Raw genomic sequence first — 24323 nt, 5'->3', positions numbered from 1 at the left:
TTTCTCTCAAATTCTCTATAGATTGCATGCCCGATTTTCACTCCAATCTCTTCATTATATTGCAGATCAACATGCAAAGGAGAGACTTGCATGAGTTGCATCTCATGCTTGGAGAAGACAAGGCCAAGAGAATGCTTCTTGTGTGAGCAAGTGAAGAAATGGATAATGGAAAATCAATCTTTTCCATTTTAGTGTTTTGTTTTCTAATTTTCAAATTTTATCTCAAAAATAAAATTTTGATTTTATAAAATCTATTTTGATTTTAAAAATGAAAAATATAATTAATATCATAAATTAATTATTAAATAAACTTAATTAATTTAATATCAAAATTAAATTAATTTTAACACATATCTATCTTTATATATTTAAATCATATTAAAATATATAAATTCTCCTATTCCGTTTAATTATCAAATTAAACATGTAATTATATCTCATATAATTACTACCCTTAATTCTAATTTGAACGTTTCAAATTGACTTATCACGCAATTCTAAAGCTAGTCCGTTACGAGCTAATAGGGGGACCTCGCGGACCTACAGATCATGGACTCCAACGATTCGAGATTAACTGGCTAAACTCATTAGGCCAAATTAATCCCCATTCGTTAATTAATGGGTCACTCCACTAAAGCCCATAGTTGCACTCCCCTCACTGTAGATATATTATGTCCACATGATTTAACTATAATCAACAAGTCGAACTTTCACAGGTTGTTCGTAATAACGGCTGGGTCAAATATCTGTTTTACCCCTGAGATTATGTCTTATTCCTCAAGTCCCTATTGATCCTCTAATGAACAACTGGTTTATGATCCAATCACTAAACCAAACTCTCTCAGCCCAGTGAGAGGTTAGGGTCCCTTGTTTAAGACTTGGATTTAGCACTTGAGAGAACAACCTTTCTCCTATCCCTAAATCGAGTAGGCATGAACTCTGTTTTGCACCCTATGTCCTTGGCTATCTATCCGGTCTTACGCCTAAATGGGAGTCTTATTGAGCTGGCGCTGTTGAGCCAACCCTTACCTATGCAAATCTAAGGGCAATCCCGAATAAACAGGAGTTCATAGTTAGCTCAAGATTAAGATCGAGTTACCTAGGTCATTTAGGTGAAATAGTCAGTCTTAAACAGTAAGCAGCGTTATAAAATAAGAGTGAATTATTTCTTGGTCCTGATCTTATGCAAACTCATTGCATAAGATGTCCCCACTCTTCATGTCATAATATGTACGAATTAGGATACATCATATGTAGCACTTTACAACTCTTTGTAACAACTACAAAGTAGGTCGCATCCAATGGTGTTGCCAGAATAAGGTGCCCAATCTTATTCATGTATTATAGATCATTTTGACTATTTACTCAAACCTGATCCACTCTTATGTCTCCACATAAAGTTCAAGTACTCATATAATAGTCATGGGTCTTAGTTTATTGAATTTAGACTTTCATACAATTCATGAAATCAATAATAAGTATATTGATTATCGAAAATGTTTATCCTTTTATAAACTACGAGTTTTAGGACATAAAACCTAACAGTCGGAGCACAACGTTGCTAATCCGTTTACAAAGGCCCTCACGGCTAAAGTGTTCGAGGGTCATCTGGAGAGTCTGGGTCTACGGGACATGCGGCATCTTGTCTAGGACAAGTGGGCGATGATACTTGGGTATAGAGTATGTCCTAGTTTATTGTATATTGTACTTGTTTTTTCATGTATTGTACATTAGTCTCCTGAGGCATTAAGACAAGTGCGAGATTGTTGGGATTGATGTCCTAATTCTCCCAGAGTCTCATAGTTTGTAAACTTTGTACACATTGTTATTAATAAAATAAGAGTTATTTTATTTGCATTTACTCATATCCAATAAATTAAGATCTGTGGTTATTGTATGTAAACTTAAGCATGTATATGAGATATACAAGTGGATCATGCCTTAAGTAATAACTAAAAGGTTTGTAGTATAAGGATAAAGAAGGGATACCTTATCCTGACAACACTACGGATATGGCCCGCTTTGTAGAGGTTTACAAGTATTGTGAACTAGTACAGATGGTCTGATCTTGACCATTCATGTGGAGACATACGAACGAGGGTGTCCTATACAAAGAGTTTGTATAAGACCGAACCACGAGATGATTAGTCTCTTTATATAACGCCATTGATAATTGAGACTTATATCTCACTAAAACAACCATAGATGACATGACCTTAATCCTAGAGTTTTGGGAACTTCTGCCTATGACGGCGGTCTTTTGATTAGTATGGGTGAAAGTGACCAATTTGCCAACTCAACAAGCCTAACTTTTTGGAGATTTGTCTAATTTGGGAGCTGGAAACTCAGTTACACAAGACGGAATTCATTCCTTCCCTGAAGCAGGGGCAAGTAGATAGATTGTTCCCTTAGGGCTAATTCTGGGTTTTGAACATAGTGGCCACATCCTCTTTTGGAAGAGAGGACCCAGTCATAGTAGGACAATGACTTATTGTTCATTAAAGAAATCAGTGGTACTTAAGGAGTTAGATGTAACTACAGAGGAGAACGGTAAATTGGCCCAGCTGTACTTACGAGCGATCTGTGAAGGGTTATCGCAATGGTGATTGGTTGATATAGACACAAAAATATATATGTAGTGAGAATAGTGCAACTGTCAGTTTTTAGTGGAGTGCCCGACAATTAATGGATGGTGGATCCCATGACTAAAGAGTTTAGTTAGTTACTCACATACCATTGGAGCTTCAAGCTATAGGTCCATAAGGTCCCTTTGGTAGCTCAATGGATTCAAGTTGAGAATCAGATTTTGGGGTTGATTTGAAGTGTTCAAATTAACAAGAGAAAATTCAATTATATATGGTATAGTTGGTGTAATGTATGAGATACATCAAGTAGAGGAACTAATGTAAATATGATTTACATTAAGTACCATAAAATAGAAAAAGAACTATGGTTTGTATGTTTCATGAGATGAAATATTAAAACTATAGGTTATAAATATAATATGATAAGTTGGTTATCATATTTTATTTATAATATATTAATTATATGATAATTAATTTCTTTTTCTCTAATAACCGATTGAGTGGGAGGTTATTGCTAGTTTTATGGTAACCGTGAGATAAAAGGAAAATGGGTTTCCTAATTTTAGGGGTTGCCTCATTCGAAAAGAACTCACGGATAAGCTATCAATTGAAAGTGTTTCACTAAGCGATAACATTGAGAGACTACACGATCAGTTAAGTGATCACTTACCTTTGACTATACGATATTTATTCAATTGATTGTTGCTACATGATTGAGTGGCTTTTTCTATACGATAGGCTGCCGTTTACTAAACGATCGAGCACATCATCTATACGATAGACAGTGTCTTATCTCCCATTTGCTCGATCATCTACTCGATCATAGACCTCCATTCTCTTCCTCAAGCCAAGATCATACAGAGTCCACAACTCCTGGATTCTCACACCGAGAATACTAAGGTAACCAATATGGTGGTTTCCTCACTTCGTTCGTGGATCGAGTTAGACTCGATTAAGTTCGAGGAGTCATTGGCCGTTCGTGTTCGTTGGTTGTACCGGTCATTGCGTTCGAGTGTGCTGTTCTTGGATGCTTGTAGATTGATCGAGGGATTCGTGAAGAATAGTTCTTCAAAGGTATGCATCCTCTATCCCTTGTATCATCGTTTAGCATGCTGTAATTTCTAGTTGTACATGACCTATTAATTTCCGTTTAAACTGTAATTATTTTGTGTTCAATTCGAATGGAATTTGGAACGTTCCCTTCCACTGCTCATGGAAATCCTCGTGTTTGATTTCCTTCATTTCAGATTTTAATAACATAATATAGAGGAAATAAAATCTAGAAACCCTTACTCTCGTTGACGACTCTTGAGGGCTTCACCAACTTTTTAAATCTACAATCTTGATTTCTTTGCTGCAAAAACAAGTGAATACCACCAAAATAATTTCAACAGTATTCTCCTTGTACTAGTGAGCTAGAAGAAGGTTGGATCCTTAGAGAGAATTTTCTACAAAGAAAAATCTCAAAAGACCAAAAAATAGAGAAAAAAAAACTAATTATGTGATGCAGAAAGAAATGAGGAAGTTAGGGAGAAGATCTCTCACATTCCCATGTAACTCCCCACGTTAGGAGTTTGTTATAATTAATTTATTTTAATTCATTATTTGTTTAATTAATAAATTAAATAAAATTTAATTTATTTAATTAAAAAATAATAAATTTATTTAATTTAAAAATAGATTAAATCAAAATTTAATTTATTAAAGTAAATCAAATAATTATTAATTAATAATGATTAAATATCTCATATTTAATTAAATGTGCATTACAATTATATTTTAATACATCTCTGTCTCATAACCTATAGTTTTAATTTCATTTAATTTTTTAAAATTTAATTTAATTAAATAATTAATTAATTCTCCAATTAATTAATCATTAAATTAAATATCACATATTTAATTTAACCTTATAATTGAATCTCATTCAACTATTTTTTTCACAAATTACCCATAGTTTTAGTGTGCATCTAATGCGCATTAATTTTAACCTATAATTTTAATATGAATTCGATTCATATTAAATTTGATATTTGAACTCCTTCAAATATTTAATTCTCCCATGAAATTAATTTCTTGTATCAAATTCAAAATAAATTTATATTATAAAGTTTAATTAAAATATAAACTTTATATTATAATGTATCATCATACATTATATTCTTTCTCTTAGTAAATTTGAACATTTCAAATTACTTTAACTATCTCAATACCTTTTATGAGCTACCAGTGGGACCTAATGAACCTACAGGTCAGAAGCTCTAATGATATGAGATTAATTGGCTAAATTCATTAACCAAGTTAATCAATATTTGTTAACTGTGGATACACTTCACTATAGACCCACACTTGCACTCTTCTCACTGCAAATATATTTATGTATCCACGGATATTGATCAATAACAGCAAGTTAGTCCTTCATGAGTGTTCATAACATCAGTTGGGTCAAATTACCATTTTACCCCTGAGTTACCTTTGTTGGAATATAAAGAACACATGCATAGTGGAAGCAAGGACTGATAACGTTCTAATTGTTGGGAATGGTGTCCTAAATCTCCTTTTAATCTTGTAATTTGTAAATTATGTATAAACATATTGTTATTAATAAAATAAGTGTTATATTATAAGCATATACTCAATCCAATAAACTAAGATCTGAGGTTATTTTATGTAAATTTAAATGAGTATGTAGAAACATACAGGTGGATCTTGTTTAAATAATAACTTAAATGGTCTGTAGTAGATGGATAAGGATCTTAACAAATTTTGGACCAAACAATGGTAACTATTAGTTACAGTTGCAAGCAGTTGTTTCTATCTAATGGTTGTGAATGTCTCATTTCAGTGAAGGGGCACTTGATCACTCTACGGTTACTTTTGTCTTGCCTCACTGAAGCATCATTGCAAAATAGATGTCACTTAGAGTACACTAGACTATTTTGCTAAAACTTGATTAGTTTTCTAAAAGTGGTTTAATGCAAGTAGGTTCTTTTTCAGCAATTTTAATATGGCTACCACGACTCTTAGTTAACTTGCCGCCAACAAATTAACTGGCGAGAACTATGCTAGTTGGAAAAACACGATAAAGACAATTTTAATCATCGATGACTTATGTTTTGTCCTATGGAGGAGTGTCCTCCCATTCCACCTCCTACTGCTCCTTGAAACGTTCGGAAAGTATATGAGCACTGTATAAGGGAAAATGAGAAGGCCTAAGCGTATATCTTGGCAAGCCTTAACGAAGCCTTGGCTAAGAAGCATGAGCCCATGGTCACTGCACGTGAGATCATGGAGTCCCTGAAGAAAATGTTCGAACAACCGTCTGCACAGCTCAGGCATGACGCTCTCAAGTACATCTTCAATTCACGTATGCAAGAAGGGTCATCTGTTCGGGAACAGGTTCTCATCATGATGATCCACTTCAACGTGGCGGAGATGAACGGGTCAAGCATCAATGAGGCCAGCCAGGTTAGCATCATTATGATCTTTACCAGAAAGTTTCCTTCACTTCTGTAGCAATATTGTTCTGAACAAAATTGGCTATGCTGTAGACTTCCCAATCCTTTTTAAGGAACTCGTTTTAAAGAGATCCTTGAGAAGAAGCGGATCGTCCAAATTTCATTTTGATTGGAAAAAAATAAATTTACAGTAAACATACAAGATATGTATTCTAAACAAATTACAACATGCTTTTTGTAAAGAAAAGGATTTAAGAGATACTACCTTTGAAGAATTTTTCTTCTTGTAAATCCCTCGATCTTTCACGAACCTCAAACTTAGTAAACCTTAAAGACCCTATTCAAGAATTCTCAAACCAACAAAAGACACAACCACTGGGAGCCTTTGGTATTCTCAGGGTGAGAGTCCAGGAGTGGTGGACTTTGACTATTTTGGTTTGGAGGGTTTTTTTTAGTTTGGAGGAAGATGAAGATTGAAGAAGACAGAGCTCTTCGGTTCACTCTATCGTATAGAAAACTTCAATCATGTAGTTTCTCACGTAAGTCTGTAAGGAAGAAAAGAAACTAAATTCTTGTATTCTATTTGCCATAAAACCACTTAACCATCCATTAAGGTAGTTGGAGAGAAAAAAAGAATTATTATTTAAAATAATAAAAAATAATATAAATAAATATGATAACTAGCTTATCATATCTTATTTATATGACACTATATGTTATGTCAAATATAACATAACCTATAGTTTTAATATTGTATCATGTACAATATAAAATATAGTTCATTTTCTCTATTTTATAACATTTAATATAAATCATATTTACATTGAAGCTCCAACGGTACGTGAATAATTAATTAAACTCTTTAACTACATTATCTACCATCCGTTAACTGTCGAGCAGTCTACTAAAGACCGATAGCTGCATTCTTTGCACTACAGATATACTTTTGTGTCCATTAGATAAAACCAATCAACAGTACGATGACCCTTCACAAATTGCTCGTAAGTACAACTGGGCCAAATTACCGTTTTTCTCTTGTAGTTACATCTAACTTCTTAAGTACCACTGATCCCTCTAATGAACAATAGATCATAGTCCCACTATGACTAAACCCCTATCGAGCAAGGAAAGGGTGTGGCGCCACATTGTTCAAAACCCAAAATCAGCTCTTAAGGGAGCAATTTATCTACTTATCCCTGCTTCGGAAAAAGGAGTAAATTCCATCTTGTGTAGCTATGTTCCCAGGTCCCGAATCAGACAAATCCCCAAAATGGTAGGCTTGTTGAGTCGGTGATCTGGCAACTCTATACAAATTAAAAGACCGTCCTCATAGGCAAGAGTTCACAACTCACTGAGGATTAAGGTCATGTTATCTATGGTCATCCTAGTGAAATGAAAGTCTCTATTATGAATGATGTTATATAATGAGACTAAACATTTCGTGGTCTGGTCTTATACAAACTCCTTTGTATAGAATATCCCCGCTTATATGTTAATACATGAATGATCAGGATCAGATCATTTGTAACACTTTACAATATTTGTAACACCTACAAAGTGGGCCATACTCATAGTGTCACTAGGATAAGATACCCAGCTTTATCCATATACTACAAACCATTTAGGTTATCACTTAAACATCATCCACCTGTATGTCTCCACATACATGTTTAAGTTACAACGATAACCTTCGATGTTAGTTTATTGGTTTGTGGTTAATGCAACTAAATATCACATATTTTATAGACAAAGTGAATAAAAAAATATCATATATTATTAATCACATAAAAGTTTGTTCATACAAGGTTTACAAACTATAGGACCCTACGAAATTTAGGGCATCAACCCCAATAGTTGAAAAGCAAGGAGAAAAATGGTGAAACAAATGTTGTTTCATCATCTAAAAAGTTCCATAGTGTTACCAGGACAACCTTATCCCTATACTATAGACTCTTTAGGTTGTATCTTGAATATTGGTCTCTATATGTCTCTACAAATAGTTCAAGACTTATAAGACAGCCTAGGATATTAGTTTATTGGATTTTTAGGGTTAATAAGACGAAATTAAATAAAATATTAATAACATTTACTGAGAAAAACATTAATAACTATTTATTAATGACGGTCATTTAATTACATTCACTAGCTATGAGTTTTAGGGCATTCACTAGGTATTATAAATTATTATTATTATTATTATTATTATTATATATATAATTGTTATTTAGATTTATTTTATTTTTCAAAATTAAAGGGAAGGAAATAACTTCCCTCCCCTTAATTCTCTCTGCAGAAACGTGGTGAGTGGGAGATTAGTTTCAACGATCTCATTTATCTTCCTCACAGAGAAGGTCTCTGTGGGTTTTTACAGGTTCATCTCTCTGGAAAAAAAACTCTTCTCCTCTCAAATATTTTTTTCTTCCCTCTTCCCAAAAGATCACAAAGCCCATATCTCATGTGTTTCTCTTCCCCTACAGAGAATGTAGAGGACACTCTTGTGGTGGTGGTCATCTTGGATCGAATTGTTCGCGGTCATTTAAGGAGAAAATTCGTGAAGAATGGTTCTTCAAGGGTAAGTTTCCTATTTTCTTAACCCTACTTTCATTTTCTCCTTTTTCTTTGCATGCTATGTAAATTCTGAAATTTTGCATAATTTTGTTCTATAAAATTTTGGTTTTGTGAAAAATAAAAATTGGGTTGATCCCCACTTCCGCTATGGAACTTCACAATTCCTTCACATAACTAACTCAGGATTAAGACTAAATTGCCTAAGTTATCCTAGTGAAATAGAAACCTGACAAGTCAAAGGAGTTGCATCTAGTAGTTACTTTTTTATGATCCAGTCTTATGCAAACTCATTGCATAGGATATCTCCACTCGCATGTCCTCTACACGAATGCGTTGGATCATTGCATTTGTATCAAATACAAAGTGGGTCGTATCCATAGTATCACCAGGATAAGGTACCCAACCTTATGGTTGTATCTTGAATATTGATCCTCGTATGTCTCTACATACAATTCAAGACTCATACAACAATCTAGGATGTTATTTTTTTTTGGATTAAGATTATTTAGGCAAGATAATACAAGATAAGCAATAACTATTTATTGTAATAAACATTGATAACACTTAATGATCGGTTAAATGTTATTTTTACTATCTACGAGTTTTAAGGCATAAAATCCAACAGTAACTACAAGGGTAAAATGGTAATTTTGACCTGACTGTAGTTATAAACAATTTGTGAAGGGTCAACTTACTGATGATTGGTTATATCTAATGAACACGGAAATATATTTACAGTACGAAGAGTGCATTTGAAGTTTTTTGGTGGAGTAACCGATAGTTAATAAATGTTGATTAATTTAATAAAGAGTTTAATTAGTTAATCTCGTATCATTGGAGTTTCTAATCTATAGGTCCATGAGGTCTCATTACTAGTTCAATAAGGGTTAATGAGAACCAATTAATTTTAGATTAATTTGAATCGTTCAAATTAATTAAAGGGAATTAGTTGTATGAGATACAATTAATATAATGTATTTGGATACATTATAATATAAAGTTCAATGAGAGAAATAAATATTTGAGTATGATTCAAATATTAATTATATGAATGAGATTCATATAAATACTATATGTTAAAATGAATAAGAATATGATTCATATTAATACTATAGGTTATACGAGAGAACATAAACTATAGGTTATATATTATATTAGATATAATATATAATTTAATTTAATTATGTAAAATTAGTTAATATAATTAGAATTAAGATAGGGGAGTTATTTCCACGTTTTTTTATGGGAGTTATGGGATAACCCCCTCGCATCTCTCATTTGCAATATCCCAAAAAGTTGGGCAGAAGTGGTTCAATACGTGAAAACCTTTAAAATCCATCTACAAAAAAATCTCTCCTCCCACCTTACAAACTCTCTTAAGAAAATTCCCTTCTCTCTCACCAAATCTAAGAAGCACGCCCACACACTCTGTCTTTTTGGTTCTCACTTTAAGGATAGCAAGGAAGATTTTTAGTGGTGTTCATCTTGCTGTACATTGTTGAGTTCGTGGGAGATTTTCTATTCGTGATCTCACTAAAGAGAAAATTTGTGAAGAAAAGTTTCTTCAAGAGTATGTGTTATCTTACCTTTCCTCTCTGTTTTTTTGGTAGAAAGCATGCTTAGGTTTTCATGTTTATCGTTTTGTTTTTCTCTGTTTTAAGTTAATCCCAAAAATTAAATTCATCGATACAAGCAATTACTCACTTTCGCATCGGTAATTCGATTCCTTCAACTCAATACATTAATATTTCAATGATTTATGAATAAGAGTCTCGAGCTTTTTACCTTTTGATTGAAGATATATACTATATTTATTATTAGTTATGGAGACAACACTTTCATCCTAATTTTGTTTGTGGGTGTTTCTTTTTTGACTTTAAACATTATCATGAGATGAAGATTATGGTTTAACTAGTTCAACGTCTTTTGATTTCAATTAGTTTGTTATGAGGTAACTTTCATTGTATCCATATAAATAAGCCTATTTGCAAAATTCTAATGCAAATTGCATACTTAACGAAAACCTTCCATATAAAATATTTGTACATTTTCAAGAAATTTATTGACGGTAGGTTTTTCAATAAAGTTGTGATAAAAAAATGAGATAAATATAACCAAGACCAAAATGATATTTATATCAATCAATTTTTTTAAAAAAAATAGAACGTAAGAATTTAATCAGATGGTTATTAAAATTGAAACCGTTTAAGAGAGCCTTTAATTCTCATAAAGTGGGCATTTAAATTAATATCTTTGTTTTATGCTATTGTAAAATGCAGATTTCCGGACTTATGGAAAATATTTCGAGAGTTTTGGATGCCCTCCTAAAACACAGGTTTTCCATATTCCTAAGAAGACCACCCCATTTTACTTTTTTCCCTTTCTTTTTTCTTATATATATATATATATATTTAGAAATATTTTACTCTTCATTTACGACTAAAATAATATTGTCAATTATATTTATATCATACTTTTTTTTTTGTTATATTGTAGTTTTTATTATTTTTAGTAAGATATTCAAATTTAAATTTAAATTGATATTTATTATATAAAAAATATAAAATACGATACATTATTTTGTTGAGAAAAATAACATATAAAAATAATATAAATTATATTAATTTAAAGAAAAATAGAAACATATTATATAAGTTCGAATTATATTAAATTAATAGATAGTCGTAAGGAGTTTTTTGGAACATGATGTAAATTTTAGACATTGTTGAATAAAAATCTGACGAAACAAAAGCAGTTATTAAAAAAAATTCACAAATGTCTAAAAAAAATATTTATACAAAACAAACATGTTGGATTTCTGTAATTCGTATATCTATAATTTCGAGCATCTAAAGATTTCGATTATCTATTTTCTAAAAAAATCTGAAGTGCAATGGTAGTTTTCACTGTCATCTAGGAGTGATTTTCTTTTTTGTTATAAAATTGTTTATTAACCATAAAAACTAAAAAAAAAAGTATTAAACGAAATTAAAAATCAATTTTATTCCCTTCCTAAAATAATAATATTATAATAATAATTTGTAACTATTACTATTATAATTAATATATTCACTATGGACATGGGTGCAACTTCTTTATCATCTTGGTTATTTGAGCTACTACTTGTCCATAAGACTATTTACAGTTGAGACCTGGAAATCCCAAGATCGGCCCATTTATACATAATGCAGCCCAAACATTTCGTTCTTCTTTCTAATCATATGATCACAACGCCAGATTCGATCGAATTCGACGACGATAATTAAGCATGACCACCATCGATAATTTGGTTAATAATTCAATTGGGTCTAAATTCTACATTGGATTGAGTTGGTAAATCAAGTCATTTGGACTCAAGGTCTAACCCAATTCAAATCCATGGAGAAAATTGAGCTAAAGAAAAGGTCGGACCTAAATTTGACCTTGGTCCAAGTCAAGTCTAATTATCGGGCCAGACAGATAATAAGCCTAAGCCCATCTAAGGCCCATTAGAAATCTATAAAAGAGAGGTTTTATCCTTCGTTCTTGGGGAATTTGAAAGAGCTTTAAGTCCTAAAGTTCTGAAGACTTTGAAGCTTTAACGATCAAAAAATAGTATAACTCACCTAAAGATTAGGAGATTGAAGACTTGAAAGAGATTAAAGCTTTCTTAAATTCCTGAACATTAAAGTTTCAATTGGTCTCATGATTATCTTTGAGAAAAAGCATTAAAGGAACAGAAATTAGAGATTGTGCCTACTATACTATACTAATATCAATATAAATATAATATATTTATTAATTAATTTAATTGGAAGGAATAAGAGAAACAGAGAATAGTGAGGTGGACTTAAAAATAAGTAGGCACAATCACAACTTATAAAATAAGAATAGTTATAATACTCCAAGCTATTCTAATCTTTTGCATTTTGAAGGAAAGTAAGGTACATATGTTTATTTTGTTTTCTTTTCAAAATTTACCAATAGTTTAATTATGATTTAATGAGATAAATGATAATATCAAATAACATGTTATCCATTGAACTTAGGAAAATCAAGAGTTTGAAATATTAAAAAGAATGAGGTTAACTTTTTGTTTGGGAATTTTGAAGTGATAGATGAGAATAAGAATACAAATTCAGACAATGAGATCATAAAGATGAGGGTACTTTTGTCAATAGGACAGCTTAGTCAATGTTAGAAAGGCATTGATGACTCATGCCTATTAAAATAATTTAATTAATCCACCAAATACACATACAAGATTAATTAAAGTCTATCACCGTCTTAATTAAAGATTAAGATGGTTTGATGCCCACTTTCATACCTGTTTAACTATATGTAATTATACATATATACACACACGTGTTTTCTTTGTTTTATTTTTATTATTTTATACTACATTCTAGATTCTGTAGTTTATTATAATTAATTTTATAAAGAAAAAAATTAATTGGGATCTAAATTGTATCGTCTATTTGTATACTTCAGACAACATTCAATCAAAATATATCATGTGACAATTTGATTTTTTTTTTTTTTTTTAACTATGTATGGCTACATAGGATTAGGTGCACATGTGAGATGACCAATGAATCAAAATATGTACTACGTGAGCTACACCTAATCAAAATCCTTTTATTAATCCTTTAACTCTTTTTTTTTTAAGAAGACCAATGAAATGGAATAATTTTATACACATAAAGGGATAAAATATTTTGTGATTATACTATTAAAATAATGAGACTGACTATCACCGTACGTAAACAAGGTAAAAATCAAGAGACGAATCCAATAAATGACGAATGGAGAATGACGAATGATGTTTCTCTTTAATTTGTATTCAAAATATTCCCCCTTTTTACATCTTTATAATTCTGCTTTTTTAGTGTAAACTCCATCAAATCTCACTTTTATCATAAAAAAGTATTAAACAAGAAGACAAAAGGACATGTACTAAGAATGAAAATAGTATACTCAAACAAAAAACATGACCATAAACATTTGTTCAATTCAAAGAGAGAAAAAGAAGGGTTGAAAATCAAGAGATGAATAACACAATGAATAATTTGAATCATGAATATTGTTATAAAGGTGTAGTAGCGTGAAAAGTCAATGTTACCGTTTCTACATGGCTCAAACTAAATCATATAAAACATATAAAAGTGTTTGAAGTAAAGGGTCAAGTTCTATAGATTATTGAATTGTTTAGTCGTTAAATCTACTATAGAAAAAGTTACAGTCATAAATTGATATTTATTAACTGCAAGGTTCACAAACTCCTTAAACTAAACATGTCCATCGTCTCTTTTTAACTACAACACTACTTTCTTTTTCCCTAGTATCTTATCCTATTTGATGCATTTTTTCTTGTATTTTTTAATGATAATATTTAATTAATTTTTTCACCCATTTTTTTTGAACAATAAGATGTAACTCAATAAGCCAACATGAACATATATCTCAACTGACATATGGATATGGTAGCGTATGTGATGTTGCCTCTTGGGTATCTGATATCATAAGATAGTAATTAAAACCGATCTTTAGACTTTGTTGTAGTACTTCCTTAGTATCTATTAACTCTTTATAAATAATTATTTAACATTATTAAACTCTACAACATTCTTAAAGAATATCATAATGATAATTAAAAATAGTACCTATATTATAGTATGATAAAATATTTTTGATTAAATTACAAATTTGATCTCTCTGTAGTTAGAAAAAAGTTGAAATTTAACTCTTTTAGCTTTAATTCATATTATAGATCATAGGAACAAAATTCTACCTTTCAAAATTAAATTTATAATTTAAGTGATATATATATATATATATATTTCCAACTTGAAGTTTTATGTTGTGGGACATATGATGAAGATGCAGAGTATGAAAAGTGAAAATTTCGAAAAGCTAACTGGGAATCACCTCTTCCGGTTGGTCCTAGACGTTGATAGTACACGTATTAATGAATAGGATCCATGTCGTATATATATTAAATAAAGAATGTGGGTCACACCAAACAAGTTGAGATGGCCGAGTTGGTCTAAGGCGCCAGATTAAGGTTCTGGTCCGAAAGGGCGTGGGTTCAAATCCCACTCTCAACACTAAATTAACCTTTAATTTTTTCCTTTTAATTTTCTTCAATCTCAATCCGTGGGACCCACCGCAGATGCCTGGATTTCTATGACGACCGGTGGGTGATTTTTTTTTTTATTTCAATTTGTATTACTCATTTTTATTTAATAACAAATTTAATCCCTATAATTTTTTTTAAAAAAATTAGTCTCTGTAATATAAGAAAGTCGGAAATTAATTTCATCAACTATTTATAAGTTCTATAAATTATTTATAAGAATTTTGTAAAACCAAAAAAAACTAAATTCATAAATTATAGGGATTAATTTCTAATTTTTTTTTTTCAAATTATAGGACAATTTATATCAATAAACAAAGCCTTCGGAAAACACAAGTAGCTTTTCCAATGCCATTGAAGTGAAAAGGGAGAAGAAAAACCTTGAAAATTATGGTGTGCATGTTAAATAGTTATTTGCAAAATCATAATTTTGGAAAGATAATAACTCTTTCTAGATGATTTATGACTGTAAACTAATACATCAGAAAACACAAAAGTTATATTTATCAACACATTTGTTTTCAACTAATTTTTGTTCTAAAAATAGATGCGCGTATTCCAAAAACAGTTTATAAGCAGTACTTTAACGTTTATATATATATATATATATATATATAGTTACATTTCAGAATAAGTTTCAGTTTTCTTTCAAAAATATTTTAGAGAATATTATTTAGAGTTTTTGTAAAGATTTAAATGATTATACATATTAAAAATCAGTACTCACAAACTCACAATTAAAAAAAAAAAAAAAAGTAAGAATATCTCCATTAACTTGTTTATTAAAATAGTTAATTTGTGAGGACACACTTAAAAAGAAAATTAAATTATTCGAATATATGCAAAACATAATTATTTTAAAAATACTTATTAAAATCTGACGGCCAGTGTGTGTGATATAAATAATATTTACATCGCTAAAACTAACTTGCTATTATTCTCCCAGCGACGCCACACCCAAAATGTTTTCATTTTTGTTAATCACAAAATAATAATAATAATAAAGAAAGAAATAAATAAAGAATCAAATAATCAAATAAAATAAAAATTTAAAAAAAAAGTGATGTGTAGAAATAAGTTATGGAATTTGTTGATGAATGCGTAGGTGTAGTCTAAGGTGCACTTTAGAATAATTTTGCATGGATATTCTCTTCGAGAATTTGTTGATTAATAAGGCAACGAAACCTTTTCCTTTTACACCCTAAACGAAAAGAGAGTTATGGAATTTGCAAAAGAATTTTAGCTAATAATAATTGCGGGTCGGCTTCGGGGTGGGGAATAGAAAGAAAGAATATAAGGTTATTTGGGTAATATGCCTTCAGAAATGGGCTTAGAAACAGAAGTGAGAACCAAATCCTCCCTTTTCTTGGATTTGCAAGTCTTAGAAAAGGATAAAAAACTGAAAATTTTGATATTCGATGCCCTTTCTCAGAGAGTATATATATCTGTCTCTTATACACATCTAGATGTGTATAAGAGACAGGAGAGAGAGAGAGAGAGAGAGATAGAGAGAATAATATGGCAACTGGGAATGAATGGCTGCATGGGTATTTGGAAGCGATTCTGGACGTAGGAAGCAACACAAGCAAAAAACTAGAAGGAAAGAACAGAATTAGGAGGTTTGAAGACAAACAAAAGAAAGGGAAGCTGTTTTGCCCAACAAAGTACTTTGTTGAAGAGGTCGTTTACAGCTTCGATGAGTCTGATCTCTACAAAACTTGGACCAAGGTCTTCTTTCATTTACACATTAATTAATTACCTCTCTAACTCTCTCCCTCTCTATATAATCTCTCCCCTTATTTTCTTCTCTATATATCTCTATATTTTTCATTTTTTAATTATTCAATTACTGTTATTTTGTTATTTTACTAATGCATACTACATGTATTTCTTGATGAGTAATGATTAGGCATGACCCTCTTCTTCTACACACAAGAAAATATATTTTTAAATAAAAAAAAATTATCACATGACAATTTTTAATTGGGGTAACTTGGGCTGCAGCCTTTCTTTGTTAGCAGCCCACCTCAAATCATAATGAGAGATTTTTATTTTTTTTTTAAAAAAAAAAAAAAAAAAAGAAAAGAAGAATTTACTAATGTGACAATTGAACTGAAAAAAAAAAAGAAATGCAATTTCTTATTTCAATGGACAGAATGCGTGATAGAAATTATTATTATTACTTACGTGCAGTACTGTGTATTCCTCAACATATTTCATTCTTTATTATTTATTTCAGTAATATTAACTTAACATGAATTTTCCATCACTATTTTTATGTAGTAAAAATAAAATAAATAGAAAAGAAAGCCAAATAACTAATTATTAATCAAAAGAAGCAAAAAAAGACAACATGACACATAAGAAGAGTATATATTCCTTTCTAATCTAAAAGCAAAGCAACGTCAGCTCCCCCACTGTAGCATTACCTCTTTTTGGCCACTTTTTGAAGGAGAATATATATATATATATAACCTTTTGATTATCTCTCATTTAATTGTAAACTACCGCTTAGGAAACAAAAAGTTAGCCAAGTATTTGCATATGCTAGTACTACGCAAGATCAATAGTTGAGAATTGTACCTGATGAATAGAAAATCCCTTTTTGCTTCAAGATTTCTACTGCCTTTGATGAATGATAAAACTTCCTAATCTAAAGAGGCTAAACTGTATCCCTTCCAGTAAAATCACTGCCCAAAAGCTTATTAATTACTCAAATAATCAAATCATCAAAATTTAATGCTAACATGAGAGATGGTAATATTTTGCAGGAATTTATACTAAATCATCCTTGATTCCAAAACTCTGAATAAACTATATCAGTTAATATATTTCTAATACATGGTATAACTACGCCAAGATGATCCATCATCGTCGGAAATAACACTAAAACAAAAGAAAAAGGAAATGGAAGCAGTGTATGTTTGAAGGAAAAGTACAGAGAATTAATATGATGAGATTATACTTTCACAGGTGATTGCAGCTAGGAATACACGTGATCGCAATAATAGACTGGAAAACATGTGCTGGCGCATTTGGGATCTGGCTCGCAAGAAAAAGCGGGTGAGTCTTAAGTATGCAATTCATTTTCTAGCAAATATGAATACTGAATACTGAATACTGATGCGTCCTAGTTTAGAAATAACGAACCAACTTTAAAATCTTAAGTAATAACGAGTAATTATAATTTTATAGTTAGTTTATAACGGTATTACTTATTAGCCCACCCAGAAGAATAATTTGGTCATTTTTGGTCCCTAGTGTCGTGTGTGTGTGTTTTTATTTTGTCCTAAGGTTTTTTTTTTTTAATTTCACCCCATGTGTTTTAATACTTATCAATTATACCTACATCATTGACATGAAAAGTTGGCAACATTTTTAAATTTTCTAACTATTAGGAAATATAACTCATCCAATTTTCTAATGACTCGCTAGTATCATGTGTATGTTTATTACAAGCTAATTTTATGTTTTCCCAACTGTATATATATATATATACCAACTATGAGGGCATAATTGAAAATTTTTAAAAGTGACTAAATTAAAACTTTTTAAATATTAGGAACCAAATTGGAAAAACACTATAACATTATGAACTAAAACATATATTTAACCATTTATTTATCGTTGTTTTCTTAACATCCATATTCTAAGATAAAATATCATTCATCACTATACTTCAAAATTTGTTTAATTTTAGTCTATATTCTTAAATGCCCAATTTCAATCCTCATATTTTCAAGAAAACATAAATTTTTAATTTCTGCTGCTTGTTTAATTGTTGATTTTTTCAAAAACTTTTCGTTATTTATATTAGCATTTTCACTCAAAATTTTAAAAACTTATTCACACATATTATATTTTCTTCGATGAGAATATTATTATTATTTAACCAATTTTAATAAAAAAAAAAAATCCTTTTGAAAAAATAAACTTAAGATTTATTACAAATATATAGACTAAATTGGATAGGTAAATGTATAAGAACTAAAATTGAAAAAATCTCAAATATAAGAATCAAAGTATATTTTACCCTAGAATTTATTGGAACAAGGAAATACTTTTGTTGATTTTTTTATCCTTTTTTTAAATAAAAAAATCGCTTTTAATTATTAAAACATATTTCCATTCCTGGTGTTTATCTCGAAAATGTGTTCAAAATTAAAAGTGAAAAAATAAAATCAATGTTATTTTGCTTTGGGAAGTTTTTTCTCCAGCATAGCTGTCTATGTAAAATCATCAATAGTCGGTTTTTGGAATAACCTGACTTAAATTTGAAGAATTGTTAATTACTGAGTTACGTACACTAGAAACCATTTCTAAAATTTAAAAACACGGATACAAGTTTTAAAGAAAAATGGTTGCAAAACAGTTCAATTTAACAAAAAAGAAAAAAGAAAAACAATAGAGCTCTTTGATCTTTTAACGCTTATATTCCAGGCTAATTTTCCTTATGGGTGCATTTATTGTTTTGTACTTTTCCATTTTTCTTTTCCACTCACTTTATAGGAGCTCGTATGTCTGAATATTTATTCCTTTTTATTATATTAATGAGATGTTTCTTTTTTAAAAAAAATATATATATATATATATCTCTCTGAAAACAAAATTGAAAGGAAAAAAAGGAACAAAAAAAAAAAAAAAAAATCCTTTAACGTCATTCCTAACAAACTTAAGTGCTGGCGTGAGTAATCAGGCTAGTTTTGATGAGAGTGCATGCAGAATTTCATCGTTTGGTTCCCTACACTCCAAATCCTTGAAGTTCAATGTAAACTAGACAGTAGCTATAGGCTGTAGCTTATATTATATTTAAAAATAGTCTTGTGTTATGTGCATGAACAGATAGCTTGGGATGATGAACAAAAACTAACAAACCGACGACTGGAACGAGAGCAAGGTCGGAGCGATGCTTCCGACGATCTCTCAGGCAGCTCAGAAGGAGAAAGGGATCAAGGGGACACTAACATATCCGAGTCTATCAAAGATAGTCCTAGTACTAATTCTGACATTCAAATTTGGTCTGATGATGAAAAGTCTAGAAGCCTTTATGTTGTCTTGATCAGGTATTACATTCAAGTACTCTAATTTCAATGATGATCATAAAGGAGGTCTAATCAGTAGACAACTAAATATGGGTGGTAATATCACTTGAATAGCCAGAGGACAATGCGTCTCCGCAATTAATTGGTATAAATATGTGTACCTTCTAATCTGAAGTTTCTGATTCTTCCAGTATCCATGGGCTGGTACGAGGAGAAAATATGGAACTCGGACGAGATTCCGATACAGGTGGCCAGGTAAGACGCAATTTGTCAAGTCATTTATAAGCAATAAGATACAGAAAAAGTAAAAGAGAAAGAAAACATGCCTAGATCTTCTTCCTTTAGAAATATACATCTCCAATGAAAGGGCCTGCATGACAAAACTTACCATATCTAAAGCATAGAACTGATAAGTGATATCTATCTATCTCTCTAATATAGTTGTAGTTCCTTTAATTTCAGGTCAAATATGTGATTGAACTTGCTCGAGCTTTAGCCAACACAAAAGGGGTACACCGGGTTGATCTCCTAACTAGACAAATTTCCTCACCTGAGGTAGATTCTAGTTATGGAGAGCCTGTAGAGATGTTGTCGTGCCCATCTGACGGAACTGGTAGCTGTGGTGCCTACATTATTCGAATTCCATGTGGACCTCGTGACAAGTATGTGCTAAATAATTTTTTCTTCCTCGCTCAACATTTACTTCCTAATTGTGGCAATTAATATGCAAGCAAATCTTGTAACAGATACATACCAAAAGAGTCTCTCTGGCCTTATATACCTGAATTCGTCGATGGAGCTTTAAATCACATTGTTAACATGGCAAGAGTTTTGGGTGAACAAGTTGCAGAAGGAAATCCAATTTGGCCTTATGTCATCCATGGTCACTATGCAGATGCAGGGGAGGTGGCTGCTCACCTGTCTGGGGCACTGAATGTGCCCATGGTGCTAACAGGACATTCTTTGGGCAGGAACAAATTTGAACAATTGCTTAAACAAGGGAGGTTGTCAAGAGAGGATATCAATGCAACCTATAACATTTTGAGGAGAATTGGGGCAGAGGAGTTGGGATTGGATGCTGCTGAGATGGTGGTTACTAGCACAAGGCAAGAGATAGAGGAGCAATGGGGACTGTATGATGGGTTTGATCTCAAGTTGGAAAGGAAGCTTAGAGTTCGAAGGCAGCGGGGAGTGAGTTGCCTTGGTAGATACATGCCCAGAATGATGGTATAATACATGCTACCTCTTGAAGCTCTTCCTTTTCTTACATTAAGAAGAATAGCTACCACTAACCCAAATTCATTCACATAATATATTTATTTCATTTGTCACACCTAGAAGATAGTAGAAAGAAAATAGGAAATTTTGGCTTTTGAACATTTTACCGTGAAACTTATCAACCTTTGACCTTAGGTTATACCTCCAGGCATGGATTTCAGCAATGTTACAATCCAAGATTCAATGGAAGGCGAGGGAGACCTAAAGTCATTGATTGGACCAGACAGAGCTCAAAGCAATAGAAATATACCTCCAATCTGGAATGAGGTTTCACATTCTTCTTTCATTTTATGTACTGTTCTTGAAAAACTGAAATTGGAAATGGTGAAATCAACTGATTTTCAGAATGTCAATGAAAAATAGCATAGATTGATTTACATACTTACTTTCAGCTTTCTTCTCTTTAGCAAGGGAAGAGAATTTCTTAATGAATCTCATAGAACAAACTGGATGCAGATTATGCGGTTTCTAACAAATCCTCACAAGCCAATGATACTTGCATTATCCCGTCCTGACCCTAAGAAAAATGTCACCACATTGCTTAAGGCTTTTGGAGAATGTCAAGCCCTGAGGGAATTGGCCAACTTGGTAATAATATAATTCCTCCCTTTCTTCTATCATTGCTTATAATGCATGCCTCTAAAGCCCTACGTATAAGGACTAACTTTTGTTGACTCTTTATTCTTGCTGAAGGTTCTGATTCTTGGTAACAGAGATGATATTGAAGAAATGTCCACTAACAGCTCAAGTGTTTTGATAACCGTGCTTAAGCTCCTTGATAAGTATGATTTATACGGTCAAGTTGCTTACCCTAAGCACCATAAGCAATCTGAAGTTCACCAAATTTATTGTTTGGCAGCAAAAACAAAGGTAAATTTCCCATGCTAACAAATACAAAGAAGTTGCGAAACTTAATTTCTGCATAATTATGTTAAGGATGAGATTGCTCTTCCTCTGAGGGGTTAGCCTTGCAAGAATTAGCTTGTTACAAAGAAATTATCTAACAGTTAAAGGTTTGATTCTCCCACCCCATATATTGTCAGAAACAAAGAAAATATCCAACCTGTGCACCATAGAATAGGCAAAGTTGATGCTAAAGCATTCTATTAATGGTATTCCATAATCTAATAGTTCCTCTCGGTGTTGTTTTTTGAAGGGAGTTTTCATCAACCCGGCTTTGGTCGAACCTTTTGGCCTCACTCTCATTGAGGTAAAAAGTTCACACTTCTATTCACAGATTAAAATGAACTTCATTTCGGGCCTATAATAATGTTTAATTGAAACTAAAAATTAGAAATAGTCCCTAAAGTATGAAATCCACGAGAAAAATGGCTTTGATAACTGATCACCACGTTGATTCCATATCTAAATTTGCAGGCAGCTGCCTATGGCTTACCTGTTGTTGCCACAAAAAATGGAGGACCTGTAGATATCTTGAAGGTAGGTATTACAAGCGAATAACTTGCCCTAAGTACGCCTGGATCCGTAATTCCCTTAGCTGTAGTATTCAATAAGTTCTTTGTACCATGTTTAATGCCATGTGATATTTATCCTTGTCACTTCTACAGAGATTTGTAATCATCATTAATGATCAGACTAATAATGTCTCCTCAGGCATTGCACAATGGACTCCTCGTTGATCCACATGATCAGAAAGCAATAGCAGATGCCCTTTTGAAGCTGGTTGCTGACAAAAACCTGTGGCTCGAGTGTCGTAAGAACAGCCTTAAAAACATACACCGATTTTCATGGACAGAACACTGTAAAAACTATCTCTCCCACATTGAGCACTGTCGTAACCGCCATCCTACCACCCGCCATGAGATCGTACCAATTCTAGAAGAACCCATGAGTGACTCCCTAAAGGATCTAGATGATCTCTCATTAAGATTCACCATAGAAGGAGAATTCAAGTTTAATGGAGAACTTGACGATGCAATGAGACAGAAGGAACTTGTTGAAGCAATTACCAAAAGAATGGTTTCCTCTAATAACAATGACACTGCAAGTTATTATCCAGGTAGAAGGCAAGGACTATTTGTAATAGCCACAGATTGTTACAATAACAATGGAGAGTATACTGAAAGCTTGAGATCGACAATTAAGAACGTGATGCAAACTGGCTCAGCCTTGGGTTTAGGTAGCATAGGATACATATTTTTGACAGGATCAAGCTTAAGAGAAACAATGGAAGCACTGAAATGGTGCCAAGTAAGCCTAGAAGAATTTGATGCGCTAGTGTGTAATAGCGGAAGTGAGCTGTACTATCCATGGCGAGATACAGCAGCTGATACAGATTATGAATCACACATCGAGTACAGATGGCCAGGAGAGAATGTCAGATCAACAGTGACCAGGCTCGCTAAGTTGGAAGGTAGGAACGAGGATGACATAAAAGAACATGTAGGTGTATGGAGTTCAAGGTGCTGCTCCTACAGTGTGAAATCAACTGCCAATGTAAGAATCCAAATATGCTTTATTGTACTGATTTGACAAATGAATATGTGGCCTAGGACTCAACATTTCTCATGAGAATCCTAATGTAATTGGCAGATTAGGAAGACCGAAGACCTTCACCAACGGCTGCGGATGAGAGGATTCCGGTGCAATATTGTCTATGTACGAGCAGCATCAAGGTTAAATGTGTTACCATTATATGCATCGAGAAGACAGGCACTAAGGTAAGAATCCTTTCACTATGAGACAACAAAGACTCCACGAAGAAATAAAAAGAATAAGAGTAACAATGATATTATAAAAATGAATTATCATTGCAATAATTACAGAAGAAGGAAAACACCAAGCGAGAAGGAAATTACTTAAATGCCTGCTATCTTTGGTAGGTACCTTTCAATTAAATGGGGAATTGATCTATCCAAAATGGTCACGTTCGTTGGAGAGAAAGGAGATACGGATCATGAAGACCTACTGGCTGGCCTGCACAAGACCATTGTTTTAAATGGTTCTGTTGAGAATGGGAGTGAAAAGCTTCTTCGAAGTGAAGACAACTTTAACAAAGAAGGTATAGTTGCACTCTCACGTGATAGCCCTAACATATCCATTTTAGATGGCAGTTATGGCGTCCATGATCTTTTGTCAGCACTAAATGTTGCTGAGATCAAGAGCTACTAGATACCCTCTATTTTCTTATCCTCCTGTCCTGTTGGCACATATGTAAATAATGAAAAAGAAGAAGCGATTGCCATAATAAGAAGAATATACTTCACTTTTCGTAAGAACATTGATGTTCATAAAAAGGTATACAATTGGTTGTTTA

The 24323-nt window shown here is 32.0% G+C and overlaps 1 protein-coding gene and 1 non-coding gene across 2 annotated transcripts; both read left to right on the top strand.

The window, feature by feature from the left end:
* Positions 1-14616: 14616 nt before the first annotated feature.
* TRNAL-AAG lies at positions 14617-14697 on the top strand. Its single transcript has one exon. It is a non-coding gene; the product is annotated as a tRNA-Leu (tRNA).
* Positions 14698-15327: 630 nt separating this feature from the next.
* Positions 15328-24285, top strand: LOC120075610 (probable sucrose-phosphate synthase 4). Its single transcript, XM_039029159.1, has 15 exons — positions 15328-15344; positions 16202-16454; positions 17700-17789; positions 19569-19789; positions 19960-20023; positions 20231-20430; positions 20515-20995; positions 21182-21313; positions 21503-21634; positions 21740-21916; positions 22203-22256; positions 22424-22486; positions 22661-23503; positions 23600-23727; positions 23890-24285. The coding sequence occupies exons 2-15, from the start codon at positions 16245-16247 to the stop codon at positions 24176-24178; spliced, it is 3084 nt and encodes a 1027-aa protein (XP_038885087.1). The 5' UTR covers positions 15328-15344; positions 16202-16244; the 3' UTR covers positions 24179-24285.
* Positions 24286-24323: the final 38 nt, after the last annotated feature.

Source organism: Benincasa hispida, chromosome 4 (assembly GCF_009727055.1).
Source record: "Benincasa hispida cultivar B227 chromosome 4, ASM972705v1, whole genome shotgun sequence".
Classification (NCBI taxonomy): Eukaryota; Viridiplantae; Streptophyta; class Magnoliopsida; order Cucurbitales; family Cucurbitaceae; genus Benincasa; species Benincasa hispida.
The sequence above is the reverse complement of the archived record's forward strand: the minus strand, read 5'-3'. Positions and strand labels throughout refer to the sequence as shown.